At 39.0% G+C, this 26,373-nt stretch overlaps 1 protein-coding gene across 1 annotated transcript in view; it reads right to left on the minus strand.

The window, feature by feature from the left end:
• Positions 1 to 11,590: 11,590 nt before the first annotated feature.
• MDGA1 (MAM domain containing glycosylphosphatidylinositol anchor 1) overlaps positions 11,591 to 26,373 on the minus strand; it is a 321,444-nt gene continuing 306,661 nt past the window's right edge. The window contains exons 15-17 of the mRNA XM_081315387.1: positions 23,086 to 23,210; positions 15,771 to 15,879; positions 11,591 to 12,065 (exon numbers count right to left, since the gene is read on the minus strand). Coding sequence (XP_081171513.1) covers positions 11,974 to 12,065; positions 15,771 to 15,879; positions 23,086 to 23,210 — 326 coding nt within the window. The 3' untranslated portion in view covers positions 11,591 to 11,973. The remainder of the gene's footprint in view (positions 12,066 to 15,770; positions 15,880 to 23,085; positions 23,211 to 26,373) is intronic.

The raw sequence follows: 26,373 nt of genomic DNA on the forward strand, positions 1-26,373 counted from the left end.
GCATATGAAACCTGGGCTGAAGGCAGGTCCCATCATCCTCTTCTTAACTGTACAACAGGTTTTTAATGATACAATTACAATCTTGTGCAATTTTGTAACACAAATTTCGTTCAAAGAAAGCAATTTTAGATGTTATTAACAATTTTGCACATGGATTACTTAGCTCAACTATGAACAGCTTGTGGCAAGGTAAAAATCTAAACACAGCATGTTACAGAACAATGATTCTATTATTACCCCTCCTCAGTGTTATTCATTTTAAATTATAAGCTATATTAAGAAGGTTTGAAGACTATGGAAGCGATGCATTATTATTTTTTTCATTTGCTGCTCTGCCCCAGACAATTTGTGGAAAACATAATATTACGGTAGTTGTATCCCACTTGCCTCTTGAAAGGTTAGTTAGCATGCTCATGTTGTTCCAGCCTAACCTGTTTGGCCAGAGCTTTGGAAATGCAATGATATAAGTACCAAGCTTGCTTTATTTATTTGTTTGTTTATTTATTTAAAGATTGCAACTGGGTGATAGAGAACAGAAAATGCAAGGTGCACTATGTCATTTTTGCTAATAAAAATAGCGCAGGTACTAACATTTCTTTATCGGTATATAAACATTTAATTTCACATGAGTTTGGCTTTCCAATTCCAACTATGGACTTTAGAAAGACATATCTTAATTTTATAAATTACATAAGAGGTCACATATGTTTCAACTTTATCAGTTTTCTAATACTCGTATTAGTAATTTTTTCCATACTTCAAAAATCAGCTCTCATCTCATACAGCTTAAATGGTACCTAGACAGACTGTGTATACCAAAACTGAAAATTAGTTTGAGAATGTGATTGTTAAAGAATGGCAAAAATGAATTTCAAGTGCTTCTTGAAATATGTATGTAGGCTGTCACTGGTTCGAATAATAATTTAGCACAATACCCCCCAATATATTTTCATCTGAAGGCATTTAGTGAAAGCTATTCTATAATTCTGTAGTGTATACCTTAATGTTAATATTAAACTATTGGCATTTTTATAGAGGTCTCTTCCCAGGCGATCACAAGTAGGATTCCCTTCCTGTCCAATCATTAGTTTACATTATCTCACAAATAAGTTGTCAAATTTGAAACAATTTTAGTATTGTTTTTGGAACTTTTGTTGCACTGATTGCATTTTGATTGAAAAAAGAAAATAAGGGAATGGTGGAAGTTGAATAATTTGGGTGTAAAGGTAAAGGTAAAGGTTTCCCCGCACATGCGTGCTAGTCGTTTCCAACTCTAGGGGCCGGTGCTCATCTCTGGTTCAAAGCCAAAGAGCCAGTGCTTGTCCGAAGACGTCTCTGTGGTCATGTGGCCGGCATGACTAGATGCCAAAGGCGCACGGAACACTGTTACCTTCCCACTGTAGTGGTCCCTATTTTTCTACTTGCATTTTTACGTGCTTTCGAACTGCTAGGTTGCCAGAAGCTGGGACGAGTAACAGGTGCGCTCACTCTGCTACGCGGCACTCGGGATTTGACCAGAATGCCGACCTTCTGATCGACAAGCTCAGCGTCCTAACCCACTGAGCCACCGCGTCCTCTAATTTGGGTGTATACACACACAAATGCAAAGGTTTGTTCTTCAAAGCTGATCAGGTTACAGCTGTTGCCTGCACTTGCTATCTGGTAAGTCTTCTCAGGGTTTCCCACTGATGAAGAGACCCCACAACTATTATTTAGAGCCTCCTGTCCTATAATGGCAGTTTTGTCTCACCATTATAAATAAAACCTGCCATCTAGAGTAAGGGAGATTGAAGTTACCTGAAAGAACAAGGGAAATTAATAGGGGACTGTTTTTGAGCTGTTCTTGGCTTGCTGGTTTTCCACTGCCCCTCAAATATTTTTAGACAAGCTGCCCCCAACACTTGACTCTGTTAGGACCCCTATTTTATGAATTTGTACCTAAAAGAGTTATTTCGCTAAAAAAAATTCTCATGAAGTTTCTTTTCAGTAAAGAAATAAACCACAACATTTTTTTCTTACATATGTTTAGATGTAATATGTAGTTTTACTGTGAGATGAACTCCTAGGTTATATCTGTTTTACCAGTTCTGTATCCAGCCAGCAGGGGGCAATGGAGCCTTTTATTTACATGTCTTCTCTAGTTGCTCAGTTAGAAGAGCCATATTAAATCTTTAAAAACTTGTGTTTTAAAACATGGAGCTTAAGGAAACATCATACCCAATATCACATGACTTATCTAATTTATAGCAGGTTCCATTGACTGGGTTTCCCCAAAACCGTTAAACAGCAAAATTGCTAAATGTCTCCATAAACAACATTTGCACACATGTTAAAACACAAGGCTTAAATGTGATTTGAGCCATCTGGGCACCTGAGCAAGATAAATAATGAACTAAAAAAGAAGCAACTCAATTCACCAAAATGAAACATCCATGTTATAACTTTGAGGACAATTTTGAACACACAGGGCTTATACAAAATGAACATAAGGCAATTGGCTTATACTAAATAAGCCCCCATACATAAAATGCGCAAAAACAAGTACTCTGGACATCTGTAAATTCAAAAAAAATGGAAAGTAGTGAGCTATATATAAACTCAGTGAAATTTTCTGCATAATTTTACACTGGGAAATTGGAGAAAATTACTTCCACCAAGTTGAATGACAGCTACATGATTTCTGCTGCTTAAGTCCCATGGGGCTAGGAAAGCCATTTATACTACAGGTAGTCCCCGAGTTATATAAACCCTGACTTACGAAAATCTGATACAATGGAAGGGGCACAATAATGAAGCCCACCATGTTGACATCTGTGCAGCATACAATCCAGTCTGCACAAAAATTAGCTTATGAAAGGTGGGGCTGCAAATAATCAAAACACTTCACCTTTCCCCCCCCTTCAGGATGGATTTTTAAAAGGAAAACATTCCCCACAGTTTTGACTAATATTTGATGGATTAATAGTAGTTGGCATCACCTAGTCAACTTTGACTGATTTGCACAAACTAAGAGATTGAATTTGTTTAGTATCTGGGCGGAGGGCAACCAGAAAATTTCTGGGCTATAGGCTAGAGCAGAGGTGTCAAACTTGCAGTGTCACATGACATGTCACGACGTATCGCAACTTTTTTTTCTATTGCCGGCAATGGGGTAGGCGTGGTTTGGCATGATGCATCCGGCCTGCAGGCCAGCAGTTTGACACCCTGGGCTAGAGTGAACATTGAAACAGCATACTAGATAAAGCAGTGGGAAACCACTTCTGTACTGTTGTAAGAAAGCTACACGGATGTATTTATAAGTTGAGCTCCACTTGAAGGAGGCTTGAATTTTTAAAATAATACATTACAGTCTAATTCTCAATATCTTAGACCAAATAGCATTTGACTGATATAACTCTAAGAGTTGTCAACTCTTAGGCAACTACGGCAGCTTGTGACTGAACATTATGCATCCTCTATTGATAGGACTTCAGTGCTATCTAGGAATATTGATGGCTATCTAAGGAAAAACTAACAAACAATCCCAGTAGTTGATTTCAATGAATCTACCAACTCCCACTAGAATCCCACACATCTTTACGGTGGCTGAACTTAACCATCAGTCAATTGCTGCTTTGGCTTTGGAATCTGAAAAAGACAGAATCAAGTTGTATAACAGTTTTGCTTCCAGAAACATATATGGGCGCTCTTTGTTGCCTACATTGTTCATCAAAGCAACACTGTAGAAGAAAATTAAAGGGTGAAAATGTGGGTTCTGAATCATTCTGTCATTAACTAATGGTGGTCTAACATTAATAATTGCTTGGCTCAATATATGAAATTATCTACCTCCTAACCTTTGGCTATATTAATGGATGGAGCGTTATGTCTGTCAGATATTCTTCTCCAACTTAGAATAATAAATAAGAGTCTGCTCTCCTGATCAACATTCAACAGATCAGATACTTGAAACCAGCTATTCTGTAGGCATGTGCATAAAAATATTAACATTTATTGATTTTTGAGAGTTTCTCATTGTATTTTGTGGACTTATGAGACAGCGTCCATGTTTACTACAACTTCCATAACACCCCATTCAACTAAAATTCTCAGTAAATGTAAGCATGCACATGTAACACCATTCATGTTTTATGAACCAAATGTATAAGCAAAAAGAAAATGTTTCAAAAACAGTGGGGATTCTTCTGGTAGACAAGTTCAGCTTCTAGCTATAACTGCAGCCTTTTCAACTGTGTTATTAAAAGTTGTGTGATAAGCTAAAGTAACTGAATTCAATGAATAGGGAGAAACATTTCCTGGAAAAAGTGAAATTGTTCATGTATTCTCAGGTTTTATTGGGTCACTTTGCTTGTAAGAAATAAACCCTGCATGATTTACTAGATATATAGAAATTCTAGACTAATTCTAATTCTAAGGGAATCAATGGCTAATTTTCCAAACTCTCTTCCTAAAGAAAGTCACCTCACTCTGCCTAATTTCAGTGACTAAACTCACAAACGATAAGTCTCTTGAAAAACATTCATTTCTCTTGCATTGTTGTTTTAGAGAATGACATTAAGACTCAAAGGTCATTCCTTCTAATGCTCTGCTTGATAAAAGGTCAGTCCATAAGACAATACTTAAGACAGTTTTCCTAAACTGTGTGAACCTATGCATATTTGTGTTTATGGTACAATTTAATTCACTGGCATATAAAACAGGATTGAGGGACAGAACTCCGTTCATAAATCACCAGTATTCGGCTGGCAGAAATGTAGAAAGGGGTTATCTAATAAACAGGAAAAGAAATGATTGAATAAATAAATGTCACTAACAGATATGGAAAGGGGACAAGATGTTCTACTACATCTTATTTGCATTTCTTATTTTAATATGGATCCTGGGGAGAATAACAGAGTGGCTTTGTAAAAAATTAAACTGGGATGCTTTTGCCTGAATATTCTACAGACCTGCACATTTAACAGGTTATAGGTATAAATAAGCTGCAGTCAGAGCTTCCAAAGAACAGGATGAAACAACTGGCTTCACTTGAACATGGCATCTGAGCAGTGCAGTATGAGATTGTTAACTTTTGGGCCTAATCAGTGGGCTGCCGCTGGCTATGGTAAATCCCAACAAAAAAGCAAAGAGATGATGGTTGACTAAAATGAAGGTGGCTTCCAGCTGGGCACATAGTAACAATCTCTTTTCAATACAGTAGGCTCATCAAATCATCTAGCAAACATTTGGAATCTTCTCTTGCCTTATTGTTTATCTGAGTGTTCTTCTGATTTTCTGCCCAGGGGAAAGCCATTCTTCTTTGTAAGACATTCAAAAGATCAAGTATCTTTCAGCCCCTACCTTACCAGGATTTTACCACCTAATTTCCATTTCATTTTGCTGTTGTTGTAGCCCATATTACAGTGAATGAGAAGGGCTACTATCTAGTTACATAGCATCTCATGACCCAGCTGTGGTCATTTGAAAACTCTTGATTTGATGCAGTTCTCTCCTTACTGTAAAGCTGGGGACTACTCAAACATGCTCGCCTTCCTCTAAGGATGCCGAGCAGCCTGATGTTGACAGCCCGGTGATAACCATTGTCTCTAGACTGCAGTTTATTGCTACGGAGTATAAATTGGTCCTCATTAAAATGCAATTTTTCAAGGCACTATGGGCAATCTTTCTCAGTAAATGTCTTGCTCATTTATTAAGCATCATCCAAGGTCAATCAGGGCAAATGAAAAACACAGAAAATTAAGATAGCACTTCAAAGATTGGCAGCTCCTGCATGGAGAATGTGAGCCTTGACCTTGGCTGGAGCCTCTGCTGTGCGTGTGGGAGCTGAGAAGCAGTCTGTGCAGAGGGCTTCAAAGATAAGAAGGACCCAGCTGCTTAAAACCAGAGCTTAGTAGAGAAGAGAAATGTTGGCAGAAGTAAAAGCCAATTCCATAAGAAAACGTTAATATTTTCTATCTTTTAGGGTCATCATCATCATCATCTCAATAGGTTAAATATTCCATAGGGAAGCTTAAGCAATGGTAGACTAGTTTTTTAAAAAAATTCTCTTACAAAGGCCAGCTTCTCTAACCTATTATGAACCAGATGTATTAGGACTACAGCTCCCAGGGGTGTCAAACTGCCGGCCTGCATCATGCAGAGGCCGCACCTACCCCAGCTCCAGCAATGTGAAAAAAGTCACGATATGTTGCAACACGTCACATGATGCTGCAAGTTTGACACCCGTGAGTTAAAGGGACCAGACTAGAAAAGGATGAAGGATATTTCTCAGGTATTGGTCAATATCAGTGCAGTAATTCCACTCTTGCATCAAAACTCTTTTTGCTTGTGGAAGGTGCATTGTCACTCCAGCTCCTTTACAGCACAATTGATATTGTGTACACTAGAGGTATCTGTTCAATTACAGTATTATATCGCTGGAAAGTAGTACTCTCACATGGACGATTTCAGGAATAATGGCATCTGTATATTTAACATATTCCCTTTCCTTGTTATTTGTGCACCATATTTTAAAGTTCCAATTCTACATCATTGACCTAGAATAAAACCCATTGAATTTAAAATAACTTATTTCTGAGTAAAAATGCACAGGATTACAATAATAATCTACATTTTGCTTTATATTTGATTCAGTCCTACCTTCAGAAATGTTTCCAGGATTTCTTATGACATTTCCAGTATACATTTATTTATTTAAAGGATTTGTAGAGCTGCCCATCTAATGTAGCATAATCCTGGACAGCTCACAAATAATATTTAGACAAATCATTTTGTTCTTTTGATTAGATTTGTCTTTGTATTAGTTTTCCATGTGTATTAGGGAGTTTGATTCTGGTTAGAATATATCCCCTAACCTGAACAATTTAATGGGATGAGTAGTAAATGGTACACAATGCTGAAAAGGTAAATAATTTTTTTTTTCTGTACATGAATCCTTATGTTTCAATCCACCTCCCTTCAACATGTCCTTGACAAGTTTGCAAGAGAAAAAATATGTATAGTAATATTTTGTAATTATTCTCTGGATTAAAGGGAACTAATGGATCTTCATGAATTGACTTTTTGGAACATGTGTTGTGGATTACTGTCATATGTATAAGATTGTGTTCACACAACACATTTAATTGAGTCAGGCAAGCAACATGCCAAGTGGAGCTTTTGTATGTGCATGCATGTGTCATAACATGGCATGTAAACTTGGGACATTTGATTGGATTGTTGCACAAATCCATAAAATAGATTAATTTAGCATATTGTGTGAATGCCACTATAATGCAATGTTTGTGTATATACCTTAACCTTTATCACATATACTCTATTTAATTGGGTTATACTCTTGTCTCCTCCAATATATGTCCTCACTGAAAACAACAGCACAGTAGGTTTATATATTTTTGTGATGGATGGATCTGTTATTTACAATTATTTTCTTCAGTCATTGCTGAGAAGCAGTGATGCATCTTACTTTGAGGAAGTAAAGACTGTCTTATGGAATAACTATATCACAATAGTGAAGGGTTATTAAATAATACTACATTCAACTACAGACTTTAGATATAGATATCTACGCATTGCCTAGATATATATATCAGTTATACGTCTAGACAATTTGTACCACTTCAATAGATCAATATGTATGTATGTGTGTTTAAGTATGTATATAAGCATATGTGTTTTTATATTTATCCACACACAGACAAAATGACAGAATATCTGACAATATTGAGCTATAAACAATAAACAAATTATTTACAAATAATTTGATTCCTAAGCTTTTTTTTGAGGTCTACACTGAAATATTCAATTAGATCTGAGATGGTAACTCCCATGCTTTCTTGAGATCAGTTTTTCCTCTGCAAACCTGAAGAAGGGTGTCACTAGTTTTCAGGTAAAGCAGATTTCTCATTTTGATGGGATTACCTTTAAGGAGGAGGTATTCAAGGTGTTTTGGTCAATGGGACCACCATCTTTCCTTCCTTCCCAAATCTTTCCACAATAATGCTATGCCACGACAAAGCTCTGTTCTCATGCAACATTCTATTCTAAATTGGGGCTGCAAAAATCCAGGAGACCCTGAGATGACATGAAGGATAGGCAGAAAGACAGGCAGAAAATGCCAGCCCTTTGTTGCAATCTAGTGGCTGTCTGGATTTCACCAGAAAAGGGTTAGCATTTTCTGCCTATCTTTCCAGCCATCTCAATGTTTCCTCTGCATTTTTTCAACCCAGTTCCTAATTAGAAAAGGAATGTGTCAGACAGTTACTAGCTGCTACTTCAAGCAGCTCTGAAAGGTTTTCCCCACCTTTCTGTGAAAACACTAGCAAATACAAACACAGCAACAAACAATCTCTCTGTTTGGGCTGAATTAGCCAGCATGACTCAATATGAGCTTTTCTGATCCTAACATTGGGTTTTACGCACAGTTGGCATTTTCCTGCACAAGTGAAGCAGCTTCACCACTATGTCAGTTCATTCCATGCCTTGTCTTGGCAATCTGGACAATGACTTGAAACCCTCCATTTTTAACCTTCCTGCTTCTGACAAGGCACCAGAAACATCAACTCTCACTAAGGAAACCTGTTCCTCCCATGCCAGAGAAAGAAAAGAGCAATAAAAACAAGAAGGGTATTGGGAAATGAGGCTCCCTGAGACTTCTTGATGATTAAAAGGCTGATATTTCATTGATAGATACCTGAGCCAGTGCTAGCTCACCCCATCCAAGAGAGAACTTTGTGTATCTCCTTTGAAAAAATAGGCACTTCATTAGTCCATTACAATTCTCACACAGATGGACACTTAAATCAGGAAGCTGCTGCAGAAATAGGACAGAAAGAAGGAAGACAACAGCTCAGGATCTGCATTTTGTTCTTTATTTCCCTCCCCAATCTCTCACTCCTAATCTTCCAAACACCAGCTGTCTCCTTTTGCAGTAAACTTCTCTAAATTCTCAAAGTAACTCAGAACTTGGTATTATTTTTAGCTTGCTTAGACTAAAAGTCAATATGGCCTTTAACTGTGCAGCCCTATGTAGCTGCATTCCTGGGAGTAAGCAGGAGCTGCTTCACTGTGGAGAGTGTACAAGTGGCCCAGAATAAGAATCAGCACCAAGAGTTATGTTGCATTTTCCCTTTTAGAAGTTCATTCTCTTTTTGAGACCAAACGGAATGACTTTTGCAGCACAGTTAATGGTCAGATACAGAGAATATGCCATTATATAGAGAATCCATCTTTGTCAATCGCAGACTCAAATGGAACTTTATTAAAAATGACCTATTGTTCTAAGCCTGGGTTCATAAACCTGCAGGAAACCTGGGGAGACAGTGGGATTGGTAGGCTAGGCTAATTTTCGAAGTTGGAGGCTGGGGAGATCCCTGTATCATGTTACTTGTGATGAGTTTCTCAGTGGCCAGATTGTGCCTCCTGGTTCCCTACTTCTGTTGACAGTCAGTGGAAGTTAATGTTTAAATGTATGATAAAGTGAGCATCCTCAGTACTTGACCTCAATGGCTTCAACAAGCTGAGGCCATTTCTACCTTTTAGAGGGAAACATCAATACCAATCATGGAAAGGATTTTGGAAGTTATTATTAAGGAAGGCCACTTTTGCAATCCACTCTCCACTATTTTCCTTTTAGCAAGAGATAAGTAGAACACAATTCTTTCACAGATAGCTTTTTGCAATGAATAATCAAAACTTTCTATCTCTGGGCTGGTGGAAATGCTAAAACTCACCTGTGCCTTCTATGAGAAAGAAAGTATGTAATTAGGTCAAAATTAAATAAGAACTTTATATAAATCAGAATCTGGGTTAGCATTAATTATCCTTCATCCTATTAGTACGTTTGTAAACCCAGAGAATACAGAACTACACAAAACATCACCAGACATCATTCCCCCACCACACTGCTTGCTCTCTTCTACGTTTTGAGTTTTAAAGCAGCTGGAAGTAGCATGTAGCAAGTATTTGAATTGCTAGATCAACTTCCCCAACCTAATGCTCTCAAAGCAAGTTGGACTGCAAATGCTACAATTCTCAGCCAGCTGAAGATTATGAGGGCTGTAGTCCAATGTGTCCAGTAGCTACTTGGTGTGGAAGACTGTGGATGGAGGAAAACCTTATGTTGCCTGAAGTCTTAGGGACCAATTAAGATGTATGTGGAGTATGTCATGGCTGTAGTAATGTCTGACTGTTAGGTAGACCAGTTCTGCTTCATATAATGATTTAGAGTTGGCTTTAAGTGATCTTGCAGGCTCAGGACTACCAAGTGCAAGTTGGGCTTTCCTGAGAAAACATTCCTCTCACAGTGGTAGTGTGGTGTCCCTGAAAACAGTGTTTTTTCCTCTGTCTTTCTGCACTGTACAGATATCTATGTACAGGTAGTCTTCGTTTACTGACTGGCTCATGAAACAACTGTCCGCACTTACAATAGTACCTTTGTGACCTATCCTCACATTTTTGACCTCGGCAGGTCTGTAAAGCAAAGCAAAGATGATGTCAGTTTATAAGCACAGTTGCAATTTTACTTAGTGATCACTTTGCTTAACAACCAAGTTGTTGATCCCAATTGTGATCACCAAATGAGGACTACCTGTATATTCTTCTTCACAACTATAACAGCCTGCCTATCCTGGTTCCTTTAAGTTGGGACAGCTTTATTTTCTACTTCCATTTGACTATCACCTCATTATGCAGCTGTAATACAGCTGCCCAATCCTTTAATACCAAATCAAGCACCATGATATCAGCATCCTTGATTAATAATATGCCAAGAATAGGTACTATAACCGACAAGGAAATATTGCAATTTCAGATGTCATAAGGGTGCATCTGTATGACTCCCCTTGTAGTTAAAAAAGGAAGTGGAGCTGTAAGGACTCAATTACTAAAAGGAAATAGGAAATAGATAAATTAGCAGCAGCACTAATGACAACAAGGTGGAGGAAATCCTTGCCTTAAGGCTTCTGGAGCTCATGCTTTGATAGTAACTGACTGCAGTGTCACTACTCAGTTTCTTTACTTTGCTCCTCAAACAAGAAGCCTTTTCTTTTAGTCTCTGTGCTGTATTGACAATCTGTCTCTGGGATGGTAGAAAAAAATAAGTACTAAAGGGGAGAAGTGAGCAGCTGGAAAAAGGAGAAAAGAAGATGGGTAGGTGAAGGATGTCAACAGCTGAACCTGCAGCTTATGTTTGCCCTAGATTTCTCCATTCAACTCCATAATCCACAAGAGGTCTGACTCTTTGCTTTGCTGAGCTGAAGTTGGGGATGGATGGGTCAAGGCAAATTATAGATGGGCGAGTAAATACATGAGAGTCTTAAAAACGCATATGAACACTCAGAGGTACATGCAAATGAAGACAATGTTCTGTGGTCACCAGAGATGAGTGGGAGAAGTATGAGGTGGCGCTGCAGTAGACAGGTTGTAGGCAAAACCGGTACGGGAGAAGTCTTAATACAGAGGTACCAAAGGATGGCACTGTGTATGCTAGAATATCTTCTAAACTGTGGTTCTGCAGCCAAGAAGGTAACAGTTCTGGTAGAAATTTGTGCTTTAATGTATTTTGTTTTTGTTTTAAACAAAAGTTCCTACTTCCCTGAGGAAGTCTTGTCCACTGTTCTTAAAGGAACATGCCTTCCCCCATTCCAATGATCCTTTTAAACATCATTTTCATCCTCAGCATTGCCTTTCATTCTTTGCTTCCATTTCTTCTTTCCATTGCTTCCTCCCTCTTTCTTTCATTTGTTTGATTTTATTTCTTCTTTAGTTATATATATTTTGTTTTTAGACAGTATGACTTCCTCCAGGAATCCCTTAGGTTCTTAGTTGGATCCCTTTTGCGTAGTCATGCATGTTAGTCTTTGGTAACATATGGACACTTTGGTGTGCCAGTGAGGAGGGGGAGATAGAGGAGCAGAGGGTGACCAAGTAGGAAAGGAAGAGGAATGTCTCAGACAATGGGAGCATTCACTGCTATCATCTGAGCAGCACATAAAGAAAGAAAATTAGAGGCCCGCAAAGAGAAGATGTGTATCGGGTGACAGCAGAATTTCCTGGAAGGGCAACTGCTGTAGGGAAAAAAAGAGAAAAGTTACCTCATGAAAACTATCAACGGTTTGCAAAGCAAATTACTGTAGAAAGCACTAACAATATAAAATATAGATTACTGTGGAATGAAAGGATAATCTCAAGAAACTTAAACTTAACTTAAAATACCCACCAAAAGAAAAAAATTGGATGTACAGCTATTCCTCAACATACAACTACAACTGAGCCTAAAATTTCTGCTGTTAAGTGAGACATTTGTTAAATGTCTGCCGGTGGAGCTGAGAACTGCCCCCGACCTCCGATCATTCCGCCGGGGCCTGAAGACCTGGCTCTTCGAGCTCTCGGGCCCAGACTGAGGAGAAATTTTTAATTTGGGGTTCTTTTTAACTGACTACAGGGTCAATTTAATATTTTTTAATTTGGTTCTTAATTTTTGTATTTTGGATTTTTAATTCCCTGTAAACCGCCCTGAGTCCTCAGGGAATAGGGCGGTATATAAATATAACTAAATAAATAAATAAATAAATAAATGGGTTTTGCCCCATGTTAGCACAGTTGTTAAGTGAATCACCACAGTTGATAAGTTTGTGGGACAGTTGTTAACTGAGTCTGGCTTCCCCATTGACTTTGCTTGTCAGAGGATCGCAAAAAATGATCCCATGACCTTGGGACACAGCAACGAGTCGGTCGACAAGCATCTAAATTTTGATCACATGATTATGGGGATGTTACAAAGGTTGCAAGTGTGAAAAATGGTCCTAAATCACTTTTTTTAGTGCCGTTGTAACTTTGAACAGTCACTATAGGAACTGTTGTAAGTCGAGGACTACCTGTACTGAAAATTAAAATCACATGAAACCAAAAGGACAATTAGAATCCTAAATGCCTAGTTTTACTGTGCAAGCTGAAACTAATGTGTTCAGAAACTAATGTGTTTTAGAGACTATTGTACTACACGATCTTAACCAATTTCTTGCCATATTAAGCATGCACAATAAAACAGATATTTTTAGATTTTGTCTCTTTCAGATTTTGTATAAAGACAAACCCATACCTCAAAGAGTAGAAGAGATATAAAAAATAATGTCCAAGGACAATGGCCAATGAACTAAAGAAGGAAGCTTCTTCATAACAGGCTAGATAATTGTATTCTTCTTTGGTCATACTACATCCACACTTTAAGAAGGATTCAGAAACAGTGGGATGGGATCAAAGATGACCAAAGGACTAGAAACGAAGCCGTATAAAGAAAGATGGATGGCATGTTTGCCTTGAGAAAAGATATTTGAGAGGGGATGTGGCTGTACTCTTCAAATGCCTGAAAAGATGGCATGTAGAGAAGCATCAGGATCTTTTCCTCTCTCATTCCAGAGTGCAGTATGCAAAATAAACGATGAGACCTGACAGGAAGTCAAATTGCAGTAAATCATTAGAAAAAGAATTCTTAACATTTAGTTCAGTCTGATAATGGAAGCAATTATCCAGAAAGGGAGATAGCTGCCCCTTTTCGGATGTGTTCAAACAAAAACTAGACAGCCACTTTTTTGGGATGGTTTAATTTGAAACTCCTGCACTGAGCAGAGATTGGATATGATGGCCTCACCCAAATTAATGACTCTATGATTTGTTCAATCACTCAACAGTGACTACTTCAACTAACAGAGACTTTCTGGGGTCTAATGCAGAAAGATCACTTTCCCATCATTTGGAATCGGATCCTATTTTTTGTTTGTTAGCTTGTTTGTTTTATTAAACTAGAAATACCAAGGATTAATTCTGGACATACTACACACATTGATGGCTCATAGTTACCTTTTCTCATTTAAGCAGAACTTCACAAAAGAATCTAATCAAGTTCTGCTTAAAATAATCCTAAAAATATTGACTAAGGATAATTCTCAAACAGTGAGAAGAATACAGTGGTCTCCTCTCTAACGCTGATTCTGTTGCCCTTGGCATAGGATGGGTGGGAAACTTTGAGACAAATATGCCCAGGGAAAAATATATATTTAGAATTTTGGAAGACATCTCTCTCAGACTACATAATAAAAAGCAATAGATCCATCATCCATCCACCATCACATTTTTATGCTTATTATTACTGAATAATATTATCTTGTTTTGTATGCTATTGTTATTGCTACAATCACCTTTTTCCTAGATCTGTAGATTCTAAAATTCCAACCTGTTTGGTAACAAATTTATCAAAGGAGCTGAGGAATAATGTACATTTCACTATTTTGATTGTGTGGATCACAACAAACTGTGGCAAGTTCTTAAAGAGATGGGAGTACCAGACCATCTTATTTGTCTCTTGAGAAACCTATATGCGGGTCAAGAAGCAACAGTGAGAACTGGACACGGAACCACTGATTGGTTCAAAATTGGGAAAGGAGTCCGGCAAGGCTGTATACTGTCACCCTGCCTCTTTAACTTATATGCAGAGCACATCATGAGAAAGGCAGGGCTAGATGAATCAAAAGTTAGAATTAAGATTGCCGGGAGAAATATCAACAACCTAAGATATGCAGATGATATCACTCTAATGGCAGAAAATGAAGACAAACTAAAGAGCCTCTTGTTGCGAGTGAAGGAGGAGAGTGCAAAAGTTTGGTTGAAACTAAACATTAAGAAAACCAAGATCATGGCATTTGGCCCTCTCAATTCCTGGCAAATAGATGGGGAAGAAATGGAGGTAGTGACAGATTTTATTTTCCTGGGCTCTAAGATCACCGCAGATGGGGACTGCAGCCAAAAAATTAAAAGACGCTTGCTTCTGGGGAGGAAAGCCATGGCAAATCTAGATAGACAGCACACTAAAAAGCAGAGACATCACCCTGTCAACAAAAGTGCGTATACTCAAGGCTATGGTCTTTCCACTTGCAATGTATGCCTGTGAAAGTTGGACCATAAAAAAGGCTGAGCACCAAAGAATTGAAGCCTTTGAACTATGGTGCTGGAGAAGACTCCTGCGAGTCCCTTGGACTGCAAGGCGATCAAACCGGTCAGTCCTAGAGGAGATCAACCATGACTGCTCTTCAGAAGGCCAGATCCTGAAGTTGAAACTCAAATATTTTGGCCACCTAATGAGAAAGAAGGACTCACTGGAGAAGAGCCTAATGCTGGGAAAGGTTGAGGGCAATAGAAGAAGGGGATGACAGAGAATGAGATGGCTGGATGGAGTCACTGAAGCAGTAGGTGTGAGCCTAAATGGACTCCAGAAGATGGTAGAGGACAAGAAGGCCTGAAGGAACGTTGTCCACGGGGGTCGCGATGGGTCAGACATGATTTGGCAACTAACAACAACATTATTTTCTGTGGCTAGATGGTTAAAAACCATGTCAGGCATTGACATTAACCTGAGACATTACAATAAATTAAATGAGGTTGATACATCACAGCCAATAATAATTATTTTTCTCTCTTTCTATGGATATTTTATTTTATTTATTTTATTTAATTAAATTTATATACCGCCCTATTCCCGGAGGACTCAGGGCGGTGAACATATGAACAAATATATGCTAATTATGAATAAGTATATTCTTATTATGGATACATCATCATCATCATTATTATTATTATTATTATTATTATTATTATTATTATTATTATTATTATTATTATTATACATAAACATTGGTTAATATACACAGCTTTCCCATTTTTCCCCCTTGGATTTGGGATGCAGTGATGCATACAATTCACCAAGGATAATTACTTACCTTTATTTGGGACAATTGGCTTTCTTGGACAATCACCTTTTTTCAGAGTAACATCATCAATGGCAATATCTCCCTCAGAACCTGTCCCACGGACACCTTCAAAGATGATCTGAGGAAAGAAAACATCAGACTTAGAAAGGTTTTTAAATGTCTAAAAATTTCAACTCAGTAAAAAGAATGTTAGGTTGCCTTCCTGTGACACTCAAGCCATCAGTCCCAAAGACGAGTAGCTCCCACCCAACACATTGTCTACTTGCCCCCATGTTTCCTGGAAGTTTCAATCTTGAAATGTCTCCAAATGGGGCATGATGGGGTGATGATGTTACTCTGAAAAAAGGTGATTGTCCAAGAAAGCCAATTGTCCCAATCTCTCATACTCCCAGATGAGATAGAAATTTAGACCAGCTTAAAACAAGAGAGAGAGAGGGAGGAAGGGGGAGAGAGGGGGAGAGAGGGGGAGAGAGGGGGAGAGAGAGAGAGAGAGAGAGAGAGAGAGAGAGAGAGAGAGAGAGAGAGAGAGAGAGAGAGAGAGAGAGAGAGAGAGAGAGAGAGAGAATGTGAATTTCTGCCCCAAATGATCTTTTTTATATTACGATTGCTCTGCAATACTCTGTTTGTTGTTATTGTTAAACAAAATACAAAACTGACTTGGGTACAATTAATAAATCTTAGTGAAATCTTAATGAGAAAAGAAAATTCAATTCTTCTTTGCTACCCTTCACATATCTACATTTTTGGGAGAATTCTTTTTGACAATTGTACCCTTTGGGACTGTGTATAAGGTCTTGTTTTTTTGTTTTTGTTTTTTGTTTAAATGCTTTAGTTTATCAGTGAATTGTCTGCAAGGTGTTGCTGCGTTGATAAGGTAGAAGGCTGGAGGCTTTAAACAACCTCCTAGAAACTCTCTCAAACTTCACATCCTGGCCCTGGCTCTGCATTGGAGCAGAAGGTTAATAGTTCTCTGTGTCACTGACTAATCCCAGGACAATTTCCCCTGATATCCACCCCATGAACTCTCTCACAATGTTCTGCCAATTAAAAGGTGTAAAACCAAAAAGCAAAAGAATTTCAATATTGCAAACTCCTGGTTGTGTAACATGGAGGCATATGATTGAGGTCTTTTCCCCCTCCTTGGGAGATAGACAAATAAATAAAACTTTATTTAAAAAGTAACAGTAAAATGCAAACTCCCTTTTAACTTGATATATTAAAACATAGTCAACATTGATAAAGGTAAATGATAGAGCTATTCCGATACCATTGCCAACTAAACAAGAACATTTCCAAAGAAATTGGAAGATGGCACTAGTCTGCTACAAACAGCAGATTCTCCCTGTCTGATGGGAGATGCTGCAATTGAGTCTTACAAACTGCACAAACATTATACAGAAAATGAATATCTTCACGTCCTACCTGAAGAATGATAAAAAAAGATAAAAAGATAAGATAAAAAAAATGAAATCACATAGAACTCACTACCTTGCACAGAGAAAGACAAGGTAATTAGCACAACACAAAGAACTAGAAATTAAATGCCATACAATTCCTGGCCTGTTTTTAGACAGCTGTTGAAGCAGATGTTTCCTTTTCCTCAAATTATCTGGATTTAAATAAAGACTGTGTGGAGTGATCTTAAATTCTACATCTTTCCAGAGTTGGTCCAACAACTTCTGTCTTTTTTAAAAAAAAAAGACCAATCCCTTCTTTCTATCTACAGGAGTGTCCATGACAGACAGCATCTCCCCTACATGGAAGTGGATTCTGTATGCCTGAGGCTGTGGGAAGGTAAACTGGGTGTCAGAGTAGATGGCTTATTCAGGCTACAGTCACAGCAAAGGCATGGTAATACCCAACCTTTCATTCTGCAGGGCTAGGTTGCCTCGTTCACACATTCTGGCTTCATTTCTGTAACATACAGTAGATCATATACCTACAGCTTGACACAGAACCTCTGTTATGCCATGAACTCCAGCTCTGTGCGTCTTTCGTGGCCAATGTAAAGGAGTTTTAAGGTTTGGAGGATAGGATGAAGCCACGGGGCAGCGGTGACTTCTCTTATTAGAACAGGTCACTGCTCTTTTGCCTTTTGTCCCTGCCTTGATATGAGGCAGGCCACCCCAAGAGCGGATTAAGGGACAAAATGAACTGAGTTATCAGCTTGGGTGCCAAAATCTCCATAACTCGCTGCTATGAAGGCCAGAGCTATCCTTCTCCCCCTGTACTCCTGACTTTGGAATCACAGGGGGCTCCTTCATTCTCCGAGCTTGACAGTTACAGCTTCATTAGCCCGTGCCACCCGTGCTGTTCCCATGGATACAACACTTTACAGGCAGCAAGGGCAGAGGCCCATTCACCTCCCATTCCCTCAGGAGTAGAGCCAACCTCTGCATTCATGTCCCATTATGCAAGCGAAGACTACAAGCCTGCCATTACCTGTCTTCCGATGATATAAATCCTCCTCACACTGCTCGCATACTCAGTGGATATTCAGCATTGCTGCCTTCCTATTTGCTGAATACTGTGATAGGAGATTTACAGAATAAAGACCAGATGGAGATCTGTGTACACAGGCTGTGAAATTTCATTTGCCCCCAACCAACCTCTCTTTTATTTTACCTAAGGCAAGTGTGGCAGGGGTGGGCATTTGCAAATGTTAATCGGTAATTCCATTCTATCTCCTTGCCCATTCTGCAAATCTGTATTTCTAAAAATCTACACAACCTTGGTGTTTACAACTATTTCAGTACGTATCTTTTGAACATGTTAGAAAACAAGTGTCATGCATTCACTTTATCCTCAAATGCATAGTTTAAATACTTTTTGATTTTTTTTTCTGAGCCACAAAACTCCCGTGTAATATTAAGGGAAGTGAAAAATCCATCTGACTGCTAAGTTCAGACCTGCACTTTTCTCTAGAAGAGGCAGATCAATTCAGGTTGAAAAGAGATTGCTCCAGCATTTCTAGTGGCAATGATATCACATGTGTATATATTTATGTGTAGAAAGCAAAGGGCAGATTTTTCATGCTCAGCTGCTCTGTTTTCCATAGAAAAAGGACTTGATCTGTGTATGCATACTATAAATGCGTATTTGTTTCCTATTTTCTGTCCTGTTCTATTTTTCTGTAAGGCAGCATTTCTGTTGTAAGAATATTCCATTCCCTGAGATCAATATATTGTTCTTGGGAAAATGTAATATTTTCCCCCTAGCTAACACACTGTTTGCTATTAAGTTGGCTACATGGAACCTGGCTGGCAACATACTGGCCACATATTGTATGTGATATGATACAATACTATTTTCTCTCTCTTTTACTCTTTTATGAATTTTCCAGTTCATTGTCTGGAATTTCTCTGAGGCAGATGTTATCTCTCTATATTAATTCTGCAAAGGAATACTCATGTATGAAAAAAAATCCCTACATAGCTTTCAGTTATTACCAGCTATTTTTACAGTGCAATCCTACGTGTAGCTATTTAGAGGAAAGTCTTACTGAATTAAATGGTACTTAAGGCCAGGTAAGCGTGTATATGGCCTTAACCATAATTCTCCCCAGCAAAATGGCTTCTCCTTGTATATATTGGTTATATAGAGCCTGGTGTTACTTTTTAGTCACTAAGTACTTGGAAATGTTCCAGTTCTTCTTCAGTTCTCATAGTCTGATGAAGAAGAAATGAACTGGATAGAAGGGAGGAAATGTTGATAATATAAGCCTCGTGACACACCCTCTAATGCAGGGGTGTCAAACTCAATTTCATTGAGGGCCGCATCAGCATTGCGGTTGCCCTCAGGGGGCTGAGTGGGTATGGCCAGGGTGGGCGTGGCCTACTGGGTGGGCGTGGCCAGCTCTACATCATTTGCATCAAGAGTGCCTATGGGGGCCCGGGCACGAGAGGGACAGATCTGAGGGTCTCTGGCAGAAGGAGGGTCTCTGGGCCAGGGCCAAGGCAGTGGGGGCCGTTCCCTCACTGTTTCCAGCATGGCTTCGCGGGCCACATGAAACCACTTCGCGGGCCGGATCCAGCCCCCGGGCCTTGTGTTTGACATGTCTGCTCTAATGGAAATGAATCTCTCTCTCTCTCTCTCTCTCTCTCTCTCTCTCTCTCTCTCTCTCACACACACACACACACACACACACACACACACACAGACACACACAGATTAGTATTGCTTTTTATGCTCCTTTGCGGTCCAACCTATTCAGAGACACTTCTGCAAAAGAGATGACCATCCCCAGGCTGTGAGTCAACAAGCTGGAATAAGCTCATACTAACTGAATGGTAACAAATTAGTTGCCCATCCCAGTTTCACTAAGCACACAGCAATAGTTGAGCTACAAGCAATAAGCAACAGGCTTACAAGTAACCAGATCATTGTTTTATGGCACCCCAAACTATAGTATACACTTTAGGGCTAAGTAAAAAAATGCCAACCCAAATGCTCACAGCCTCGCCCAGTACAAGCAGCATAAGGAATCATTCACCAAAGACAATCAGATGCCAGGAATAAAATTTGCAATAAAACTCTCAGGGAATAAACACCTGTGGATTTTAACACACACACACACACACACACACACAGAGAGAGAGAGAGAGAGAGAGAGAGAGAGAGAGAGAGAGAGAGAGAGAGAGAGAGAAAGAGAGAGAATAATAAATGGATATGTATGACCCTCTTCATTCCCCAATACAGTTCTATTTATTTTGCAGATGCATATCAGTTTTATACTTGTCCAATATTTACAGACCTGAAAAAGATCCCTGAGAACTGGTTTGCTAAGATTTGGGGGGGGGGGGTTGGAAAGCAGCACTGTTGATATAACAAAAGATGGTAGAATTTCCTTTATACTCTGGGATTTTAGAGTCTGGATTTCAAGGTACCAATATTAAATCAAACAGTTCACACAAAATCTGAACATAAACAGAGTTCATTTACCCAATAATGCTAAGTAAATATGTTTTTGTGCAACTTTCTATCAACAAAAATTCAATCTCTATGCCAATTTGCAAGCATAACTCTGCTTTTAAAAGACCATAACTGAGTTTTCATCTCTACAATGAAAGAACAATCATAAACATGTCTAGTTCTTAATAGTAAACATAAACTTTTATGCAATTTATACATGCCTCATATGCTTCCAAAATAAAATAGACATTTGAAATCCCTAGGGATGGAATAGCACTTATAAATCATCTTTGTAGAATCACAGTGTGCAACTGTCTCACTACTCACAAACAGCACAGAAAATTAATGCATAGTGGTTAAATTTTGCATAGATTCAACACACCATCACGGAATCTTTCATGAAACTATACAAGATTTCCACAATAACCTTTAATACACACCTACCTACAGGAGGTAAGATTTATGTAGCTATACAGCTTTACTTCCTACACAATTCTCACCCACCCCCATGTACAGGTTTCCCCCCCCCTCTCAGATCAACAGAGAGTTAATCTATTGATTGTGACAGGAATTGACTAACTGGCTTGTCACCCAAGCATGATGTTGTAGGCTGAGAGTGAGTGCTGGTTCCAAAGTCACCCAGCCAACTTTCACATCCAAAGTGAGACTAGAACTCAGAGTCTCCTGGTTTCTAGCTGGACCACTAGACCAATCTAGCTCTCAAAGTTTTACTCCAAAATAGTTATGGGTCAAGATGCTATTGAACATGCAAAAGCAAGGATGGAGCCCATAGGACATAGGACATCACATTTTTCAGGACTGTTTATACAGTAGCATTGACAGAAACACAGTATGGATCTGAACATTTCTATTTAACAGATAACACTGTGTACATTGGAAGAGACTTGCTACTGTTGTGATTCCGTGCCAGCCTGTGATCCCGGCAGCTGAGTCCGGGGAATCAGAGGAGGAGGAGGAGGGGCCTGGGGAGCCATCAGTTGGAGGAAGGCTCTGATGAGTTACAAGACTTACAAAGTGAGGAAGAACCTGGCCCATCCACTCGTGGTCAAGCTGAAAGCCACCTGTGCTGGGAGGATGAGTCAGACTTGAAGGCAGCACAGCTGGAAGACCTCAGAAATGCAGGTAAACGTAGACAGGTCACACAAGTAAATCAGAGAGAGTCAATGGGTTGACTCCAGGGGAGAAGGAGAAAGCAGTGAAAAACCACGCCTTGGGGGCTGTGTAACAAAAAGGGAATGTGTGGGCAAGTCTGGTTGCTGGAGGCAACTGTTTGCAAAGAACTTCTGTGTCAAGAGATGATGGTCTGTTTATTTTACCAGTGATTTATTTCCTGTTGGCTCGTGCTCTGTTTTGTTTGTGGACAAGGTCTGTAACTTCTGTAAAAAGGGGTTTATTTATCCAGTCTACTGCTAAATTAGGGTTGTCTTGTGAAGTAGCAAGGAGGTACGTAGGCTGGGACAGAACAGTTACCCTGGATGATTCCACAGCTGACAGGTGACATTGCAATGAATCAGAAGTAATAGTTCTGAGTTTCCTTCACATTTCTCATTTCTGAAAATGTCTAGTAATATGGTTATAAAACATGGCATCATTGTGCTGCAAGTTTCCTCATGTAACCAGCTGCTGTTTATTTGAGCAGAGATACTTGCAGCTGAGTTGTGGTCATCTTAACAATAAGCACTGCACCATCCTTGCATGCATTCCCACCAGCTGAGCCTCAAGTCAAGAACATTCTATATAGAAATACTCTGGTACCAGGATCACCTGTATGCTTTTCATTACCATAAGAGGTCACGGTAGGAAGCTGCCTTATCCTTATGAAATCTAGCTCTGCACAGCCAATGGCTCACTAGAGTTCCAGATATGAACTCTATTCCAGCTGTATCTAGTTAAGGATTGCACTCATGACTTCTGCATGCATAGTAGTACCACTTAGATACAGCCTTTTCCATATCTTTTTTCTCATATGATAGCAGAAATAATGAGGTACTCTCCTATTGAGCAGGTGGGAGATTATAATGTGAACTTTCTGACTGGGCCATGATTTGCACCAGAAACTCCTAGCCACATAGCCCATGCTACCACAAGGAAGTAGTGGCTACACCCAGTTTCCCATATTAGAACTCATGCAACAATGACGAAGTCCAAAGTAGCTGTTCAAGCCACATATTAATACTGATGTATTAAGTCCTGTTATGAATCATAGAGTTTGGGGGGGAGGGGGGAGAAAGAGAGGCCTGCCTCCTAAGCTTCTTTATTATAGGAGGCCAGAAGGAGGTATTCTGTTTTGTTGAAGTTGTGTTGTTGCACATTTCGCCATTCAACATCTTTGCCTTAAGGTTTGGTATAATAAATCAAAGACATAATAGCAGGTATTATAGGATCTGCTTACCTGGAAAGGTCCTGCAGGATTGATGGGTACATGTACTTGCTGCCACATATTTCCTTTGTCGCCTTTGAGTGACAAGGCTTGAGTGGGTTGCTTATTCTTCACATGAACCAGGAGATTTAAGGATCCTGTAAGGGAATGGCATGAAACACTGGAGTCATACTGCTTCTTTGCAGCAATCCTTTTGTCACAGGGATCAATTGACATTTGCATCTATATTAGATCTTGCACATTGGTTCTTTCACTGAATGCACAAGATGTGAGTATGGGCTATTAACAATCTATATATCTTTCATTATTGCAATCTTGGAGCAAAGATATAATTTAAATGTCTTATGCATTATTTCCCTGAAGAATTCTAGTTAATTCCCGGTTAATCTTATTCCAACTATGATGCTCTTTAGACATTCAGTAAGTAATATCCCAGTTAATCTATGCCTCCATTCTCTCCTCCTCATTTTTCTTATGCTGATAAGGAAGATCTAAAGAAATGAACATGTTGCAGTCCTTTATTACTGTCAGGATCCCTGATCTGGTACAGTTCTAGTGTCTTAGACTACAATATCTACATCCAGGCAACCTTGCTTATAATTATTCTTGGGGATTTTTGCCACTATAGGGAGGTTGAGGGAAACGAATTGTGACATAGATTGAAGAAATGCAGCATTGAAGATTGACACTGAACTATTTGTAAACCAAACTTCAAACTAAACTCAGCTGCAGCCATGTAACAACAACAACAACAACAACAACAACAACAACAACAACTGCCACAAAGAAGAGGGAGTCAAGCTATTCTCCAAAGCACCTGAAAGCAGGACAAGAAGCAATGGATGGAAACTAGTCAAGGAGAGAAGCAACCTAGAACTAAGAAGAAACTTCCTGACAGTTAGAACAATTAACCAGTGGAACAACCTGCCTCCAGAAGGGGGGAATGCTCCAACACTGGAAGTTTTTAAGAGGAGACTGGACAGCCATTTGCCTGAAATGGTATAGGGTTTCCTGCCTGAGCAGGGGGTTGGACTAGATGACCTCCATGGTCCCTTCCAACCTCTTCTTCTTCTTCTTCTTCTTCTTCTTCTTCTTCTTCTTCTTCTTCTTCTTCTTCTTCTTCTTCTTCTTCTTCTTCTTCTTCTTCTTCTTCTTCTTATTATTATTATTATTATTATTATTATTATTATTATTACTACTACTACTACTACTACTACTACTACTACTACTACTACTACAAAGTTGGAAGGGCCCTTGGAGGTCATCTTGTCCAACCCCCTGCTCAGGCAGGAAACCCTATACCATTTCAGACCAATGGCTGTCCAGTCTCTTCTTAAAAACTTCCAGTGTTGGAGCATTCACAGCTTTTGGAGGCAGGTTGTTCCACTGATTAATTGTTCTAACTGTCAAAATTTTTTTCCTTAGTTCTAGGTTGCTTCTCTCCTTGACTAGTTTCCATCCATTGCTTCTTGTCCTGCTTTCAGGTGCTTTGGAGAATAGCTTGCCTCCCTCTTCCTTGTGGGAGCCCCTGAGATATTGGAACACTGCTATCATGTCACCCCTCACCCTTCTCTTCATTAGACTAGACATTCCCAATTCCAGCAACCATTCCTTATATGTTTTAGCCTCCAGTCCCCTAATCATCTTTGTTGCTCTTCTCTGTACTCTTTCTAGTGTCTCAACATTTTTTTTGACAATGTAGTGACCAAAACTGGAAGTTGTATTCCAAGTGGGGTCTTACCAAGGTGTTGTAAAGTGGTATTAACACTTCACGTGACCTTGATTCTATCCCTCTGTTAATGCAGCCTAGCACTGTGTTGGCTTTTTTGGCAGCTGCAGCACACTGCTGGCTCATATTTAAGTGATTGTCCACTAGGACTCCAAGATACCTCTCAAAGTTGCTACTATTGAGCAAGGTACCACCTATACTATACCTGTCACTTACTAAACACAAGTAGGGTAAGTAGAAATCTCTTCACCGAACAGAGGGTTAGATTCAATGGTCTACATTACCACTTCCAACTCAATGAATATGAATTCAAGTTCAGTTAACACTCCCTGTAGAAATTCTCTCCCAGAATCATCTTGCAGCATACACCTCTATAATAGGCATCTAAGGAGCACTAAAGCTAATAAAATATGTGTTTAATAGGCTTCTGGTCTGGCAGACCTTATCAAAGAGCTAGCTCCAATGAGCAAGCTCTTGTCTGCACATATTGTTTTCTGAAATGAATGTTTATTTAATTGATTTCAAGCTATACAAATTTTGCATAGAAGACAATTTCCAATTGTAAGGTTGTGAATATACTGCCTGAGAGATTCACAGCCTGGCTATATATCTATATATATCTCAGGCAGTATATTCACAACCTTACAATTGGAAATTGTCTACCTGAAATCAGGAGGAACTAGTCTAATGGGAAGACAACTAGAATGGCACTCGCAACAGAACTTCTTAGAAAATGGCTGTGCAGTTGCTGTTTGCTAATGGTAAGTGCTACGTATATAGTAGCAAAATGGCTGTGGTTGGACAAATACAGTTTGAAACTTCAAACTCCACTTAGGCCATGAGATTATTAGATGTTGTAGTTGAGCCCATCTCACAGAGTTACTTATGAAGGTAAAGTAGAGGAAGACATGCCACCTAGAGCAGCACTTTTAATTACAAGACAAAGCTTCCCCTAGAAATCAGTTTGTCCTTTCTCCCTTTAAAGCTCTAAATTTCACGTACTTTTTGATCTATTGTAAATTACTAGTCATTCAAGACATGCTAAAAACACATAAAATCCAGATATTTCATTGATCTCTTTAGGATAAATGTCATCACAACTTGTCTCTGTAATATCCAAAATTAATTATTAAAGAAAGAAGTCTAAACAAAATTTTAAAAATTCTGCTTAAACCCATACTATTCTTGTCTCAGGTGGTTTAAAAAATGTTTTCTACGTAGGAGGGATGTTATGTGTGTTTGTTGGTGTGTAAATGGATGCTGATATGTATAATTTAACTTCACCGTGGTAATAGAAGCATATATCTGCAGAATGAACGATTAGCGTTAAACCAAAGAACATAGTCAATTTTGGCCATCTGAGGAGTGTAACTTGGAGGAAGGAGAAACAGGTTAGCCTGGCTCTATGACACTGGACAGATGGCCAATTACAATTTCACTTGCTTTGCATTATGGATAGCCTGATTTTTCCTTAAATGGAAAATCTGAGTAATATGCTTTAAACCAGAAGTTTTAAGTTTGGTGATTTACATCCCTAATTTAAATCATTCCCCTCTAGAATCAACTACTGT

Source organism: Vipera berus (assembly GCF_964194415.1).
Source record: "Vipera berus genome assembly, chromosome: 1".
NCBI lineage: Eukaryota > Metazoa > Chordata > Lepidosauria > Squamata > Viperidae > Vipera > Vipera berus.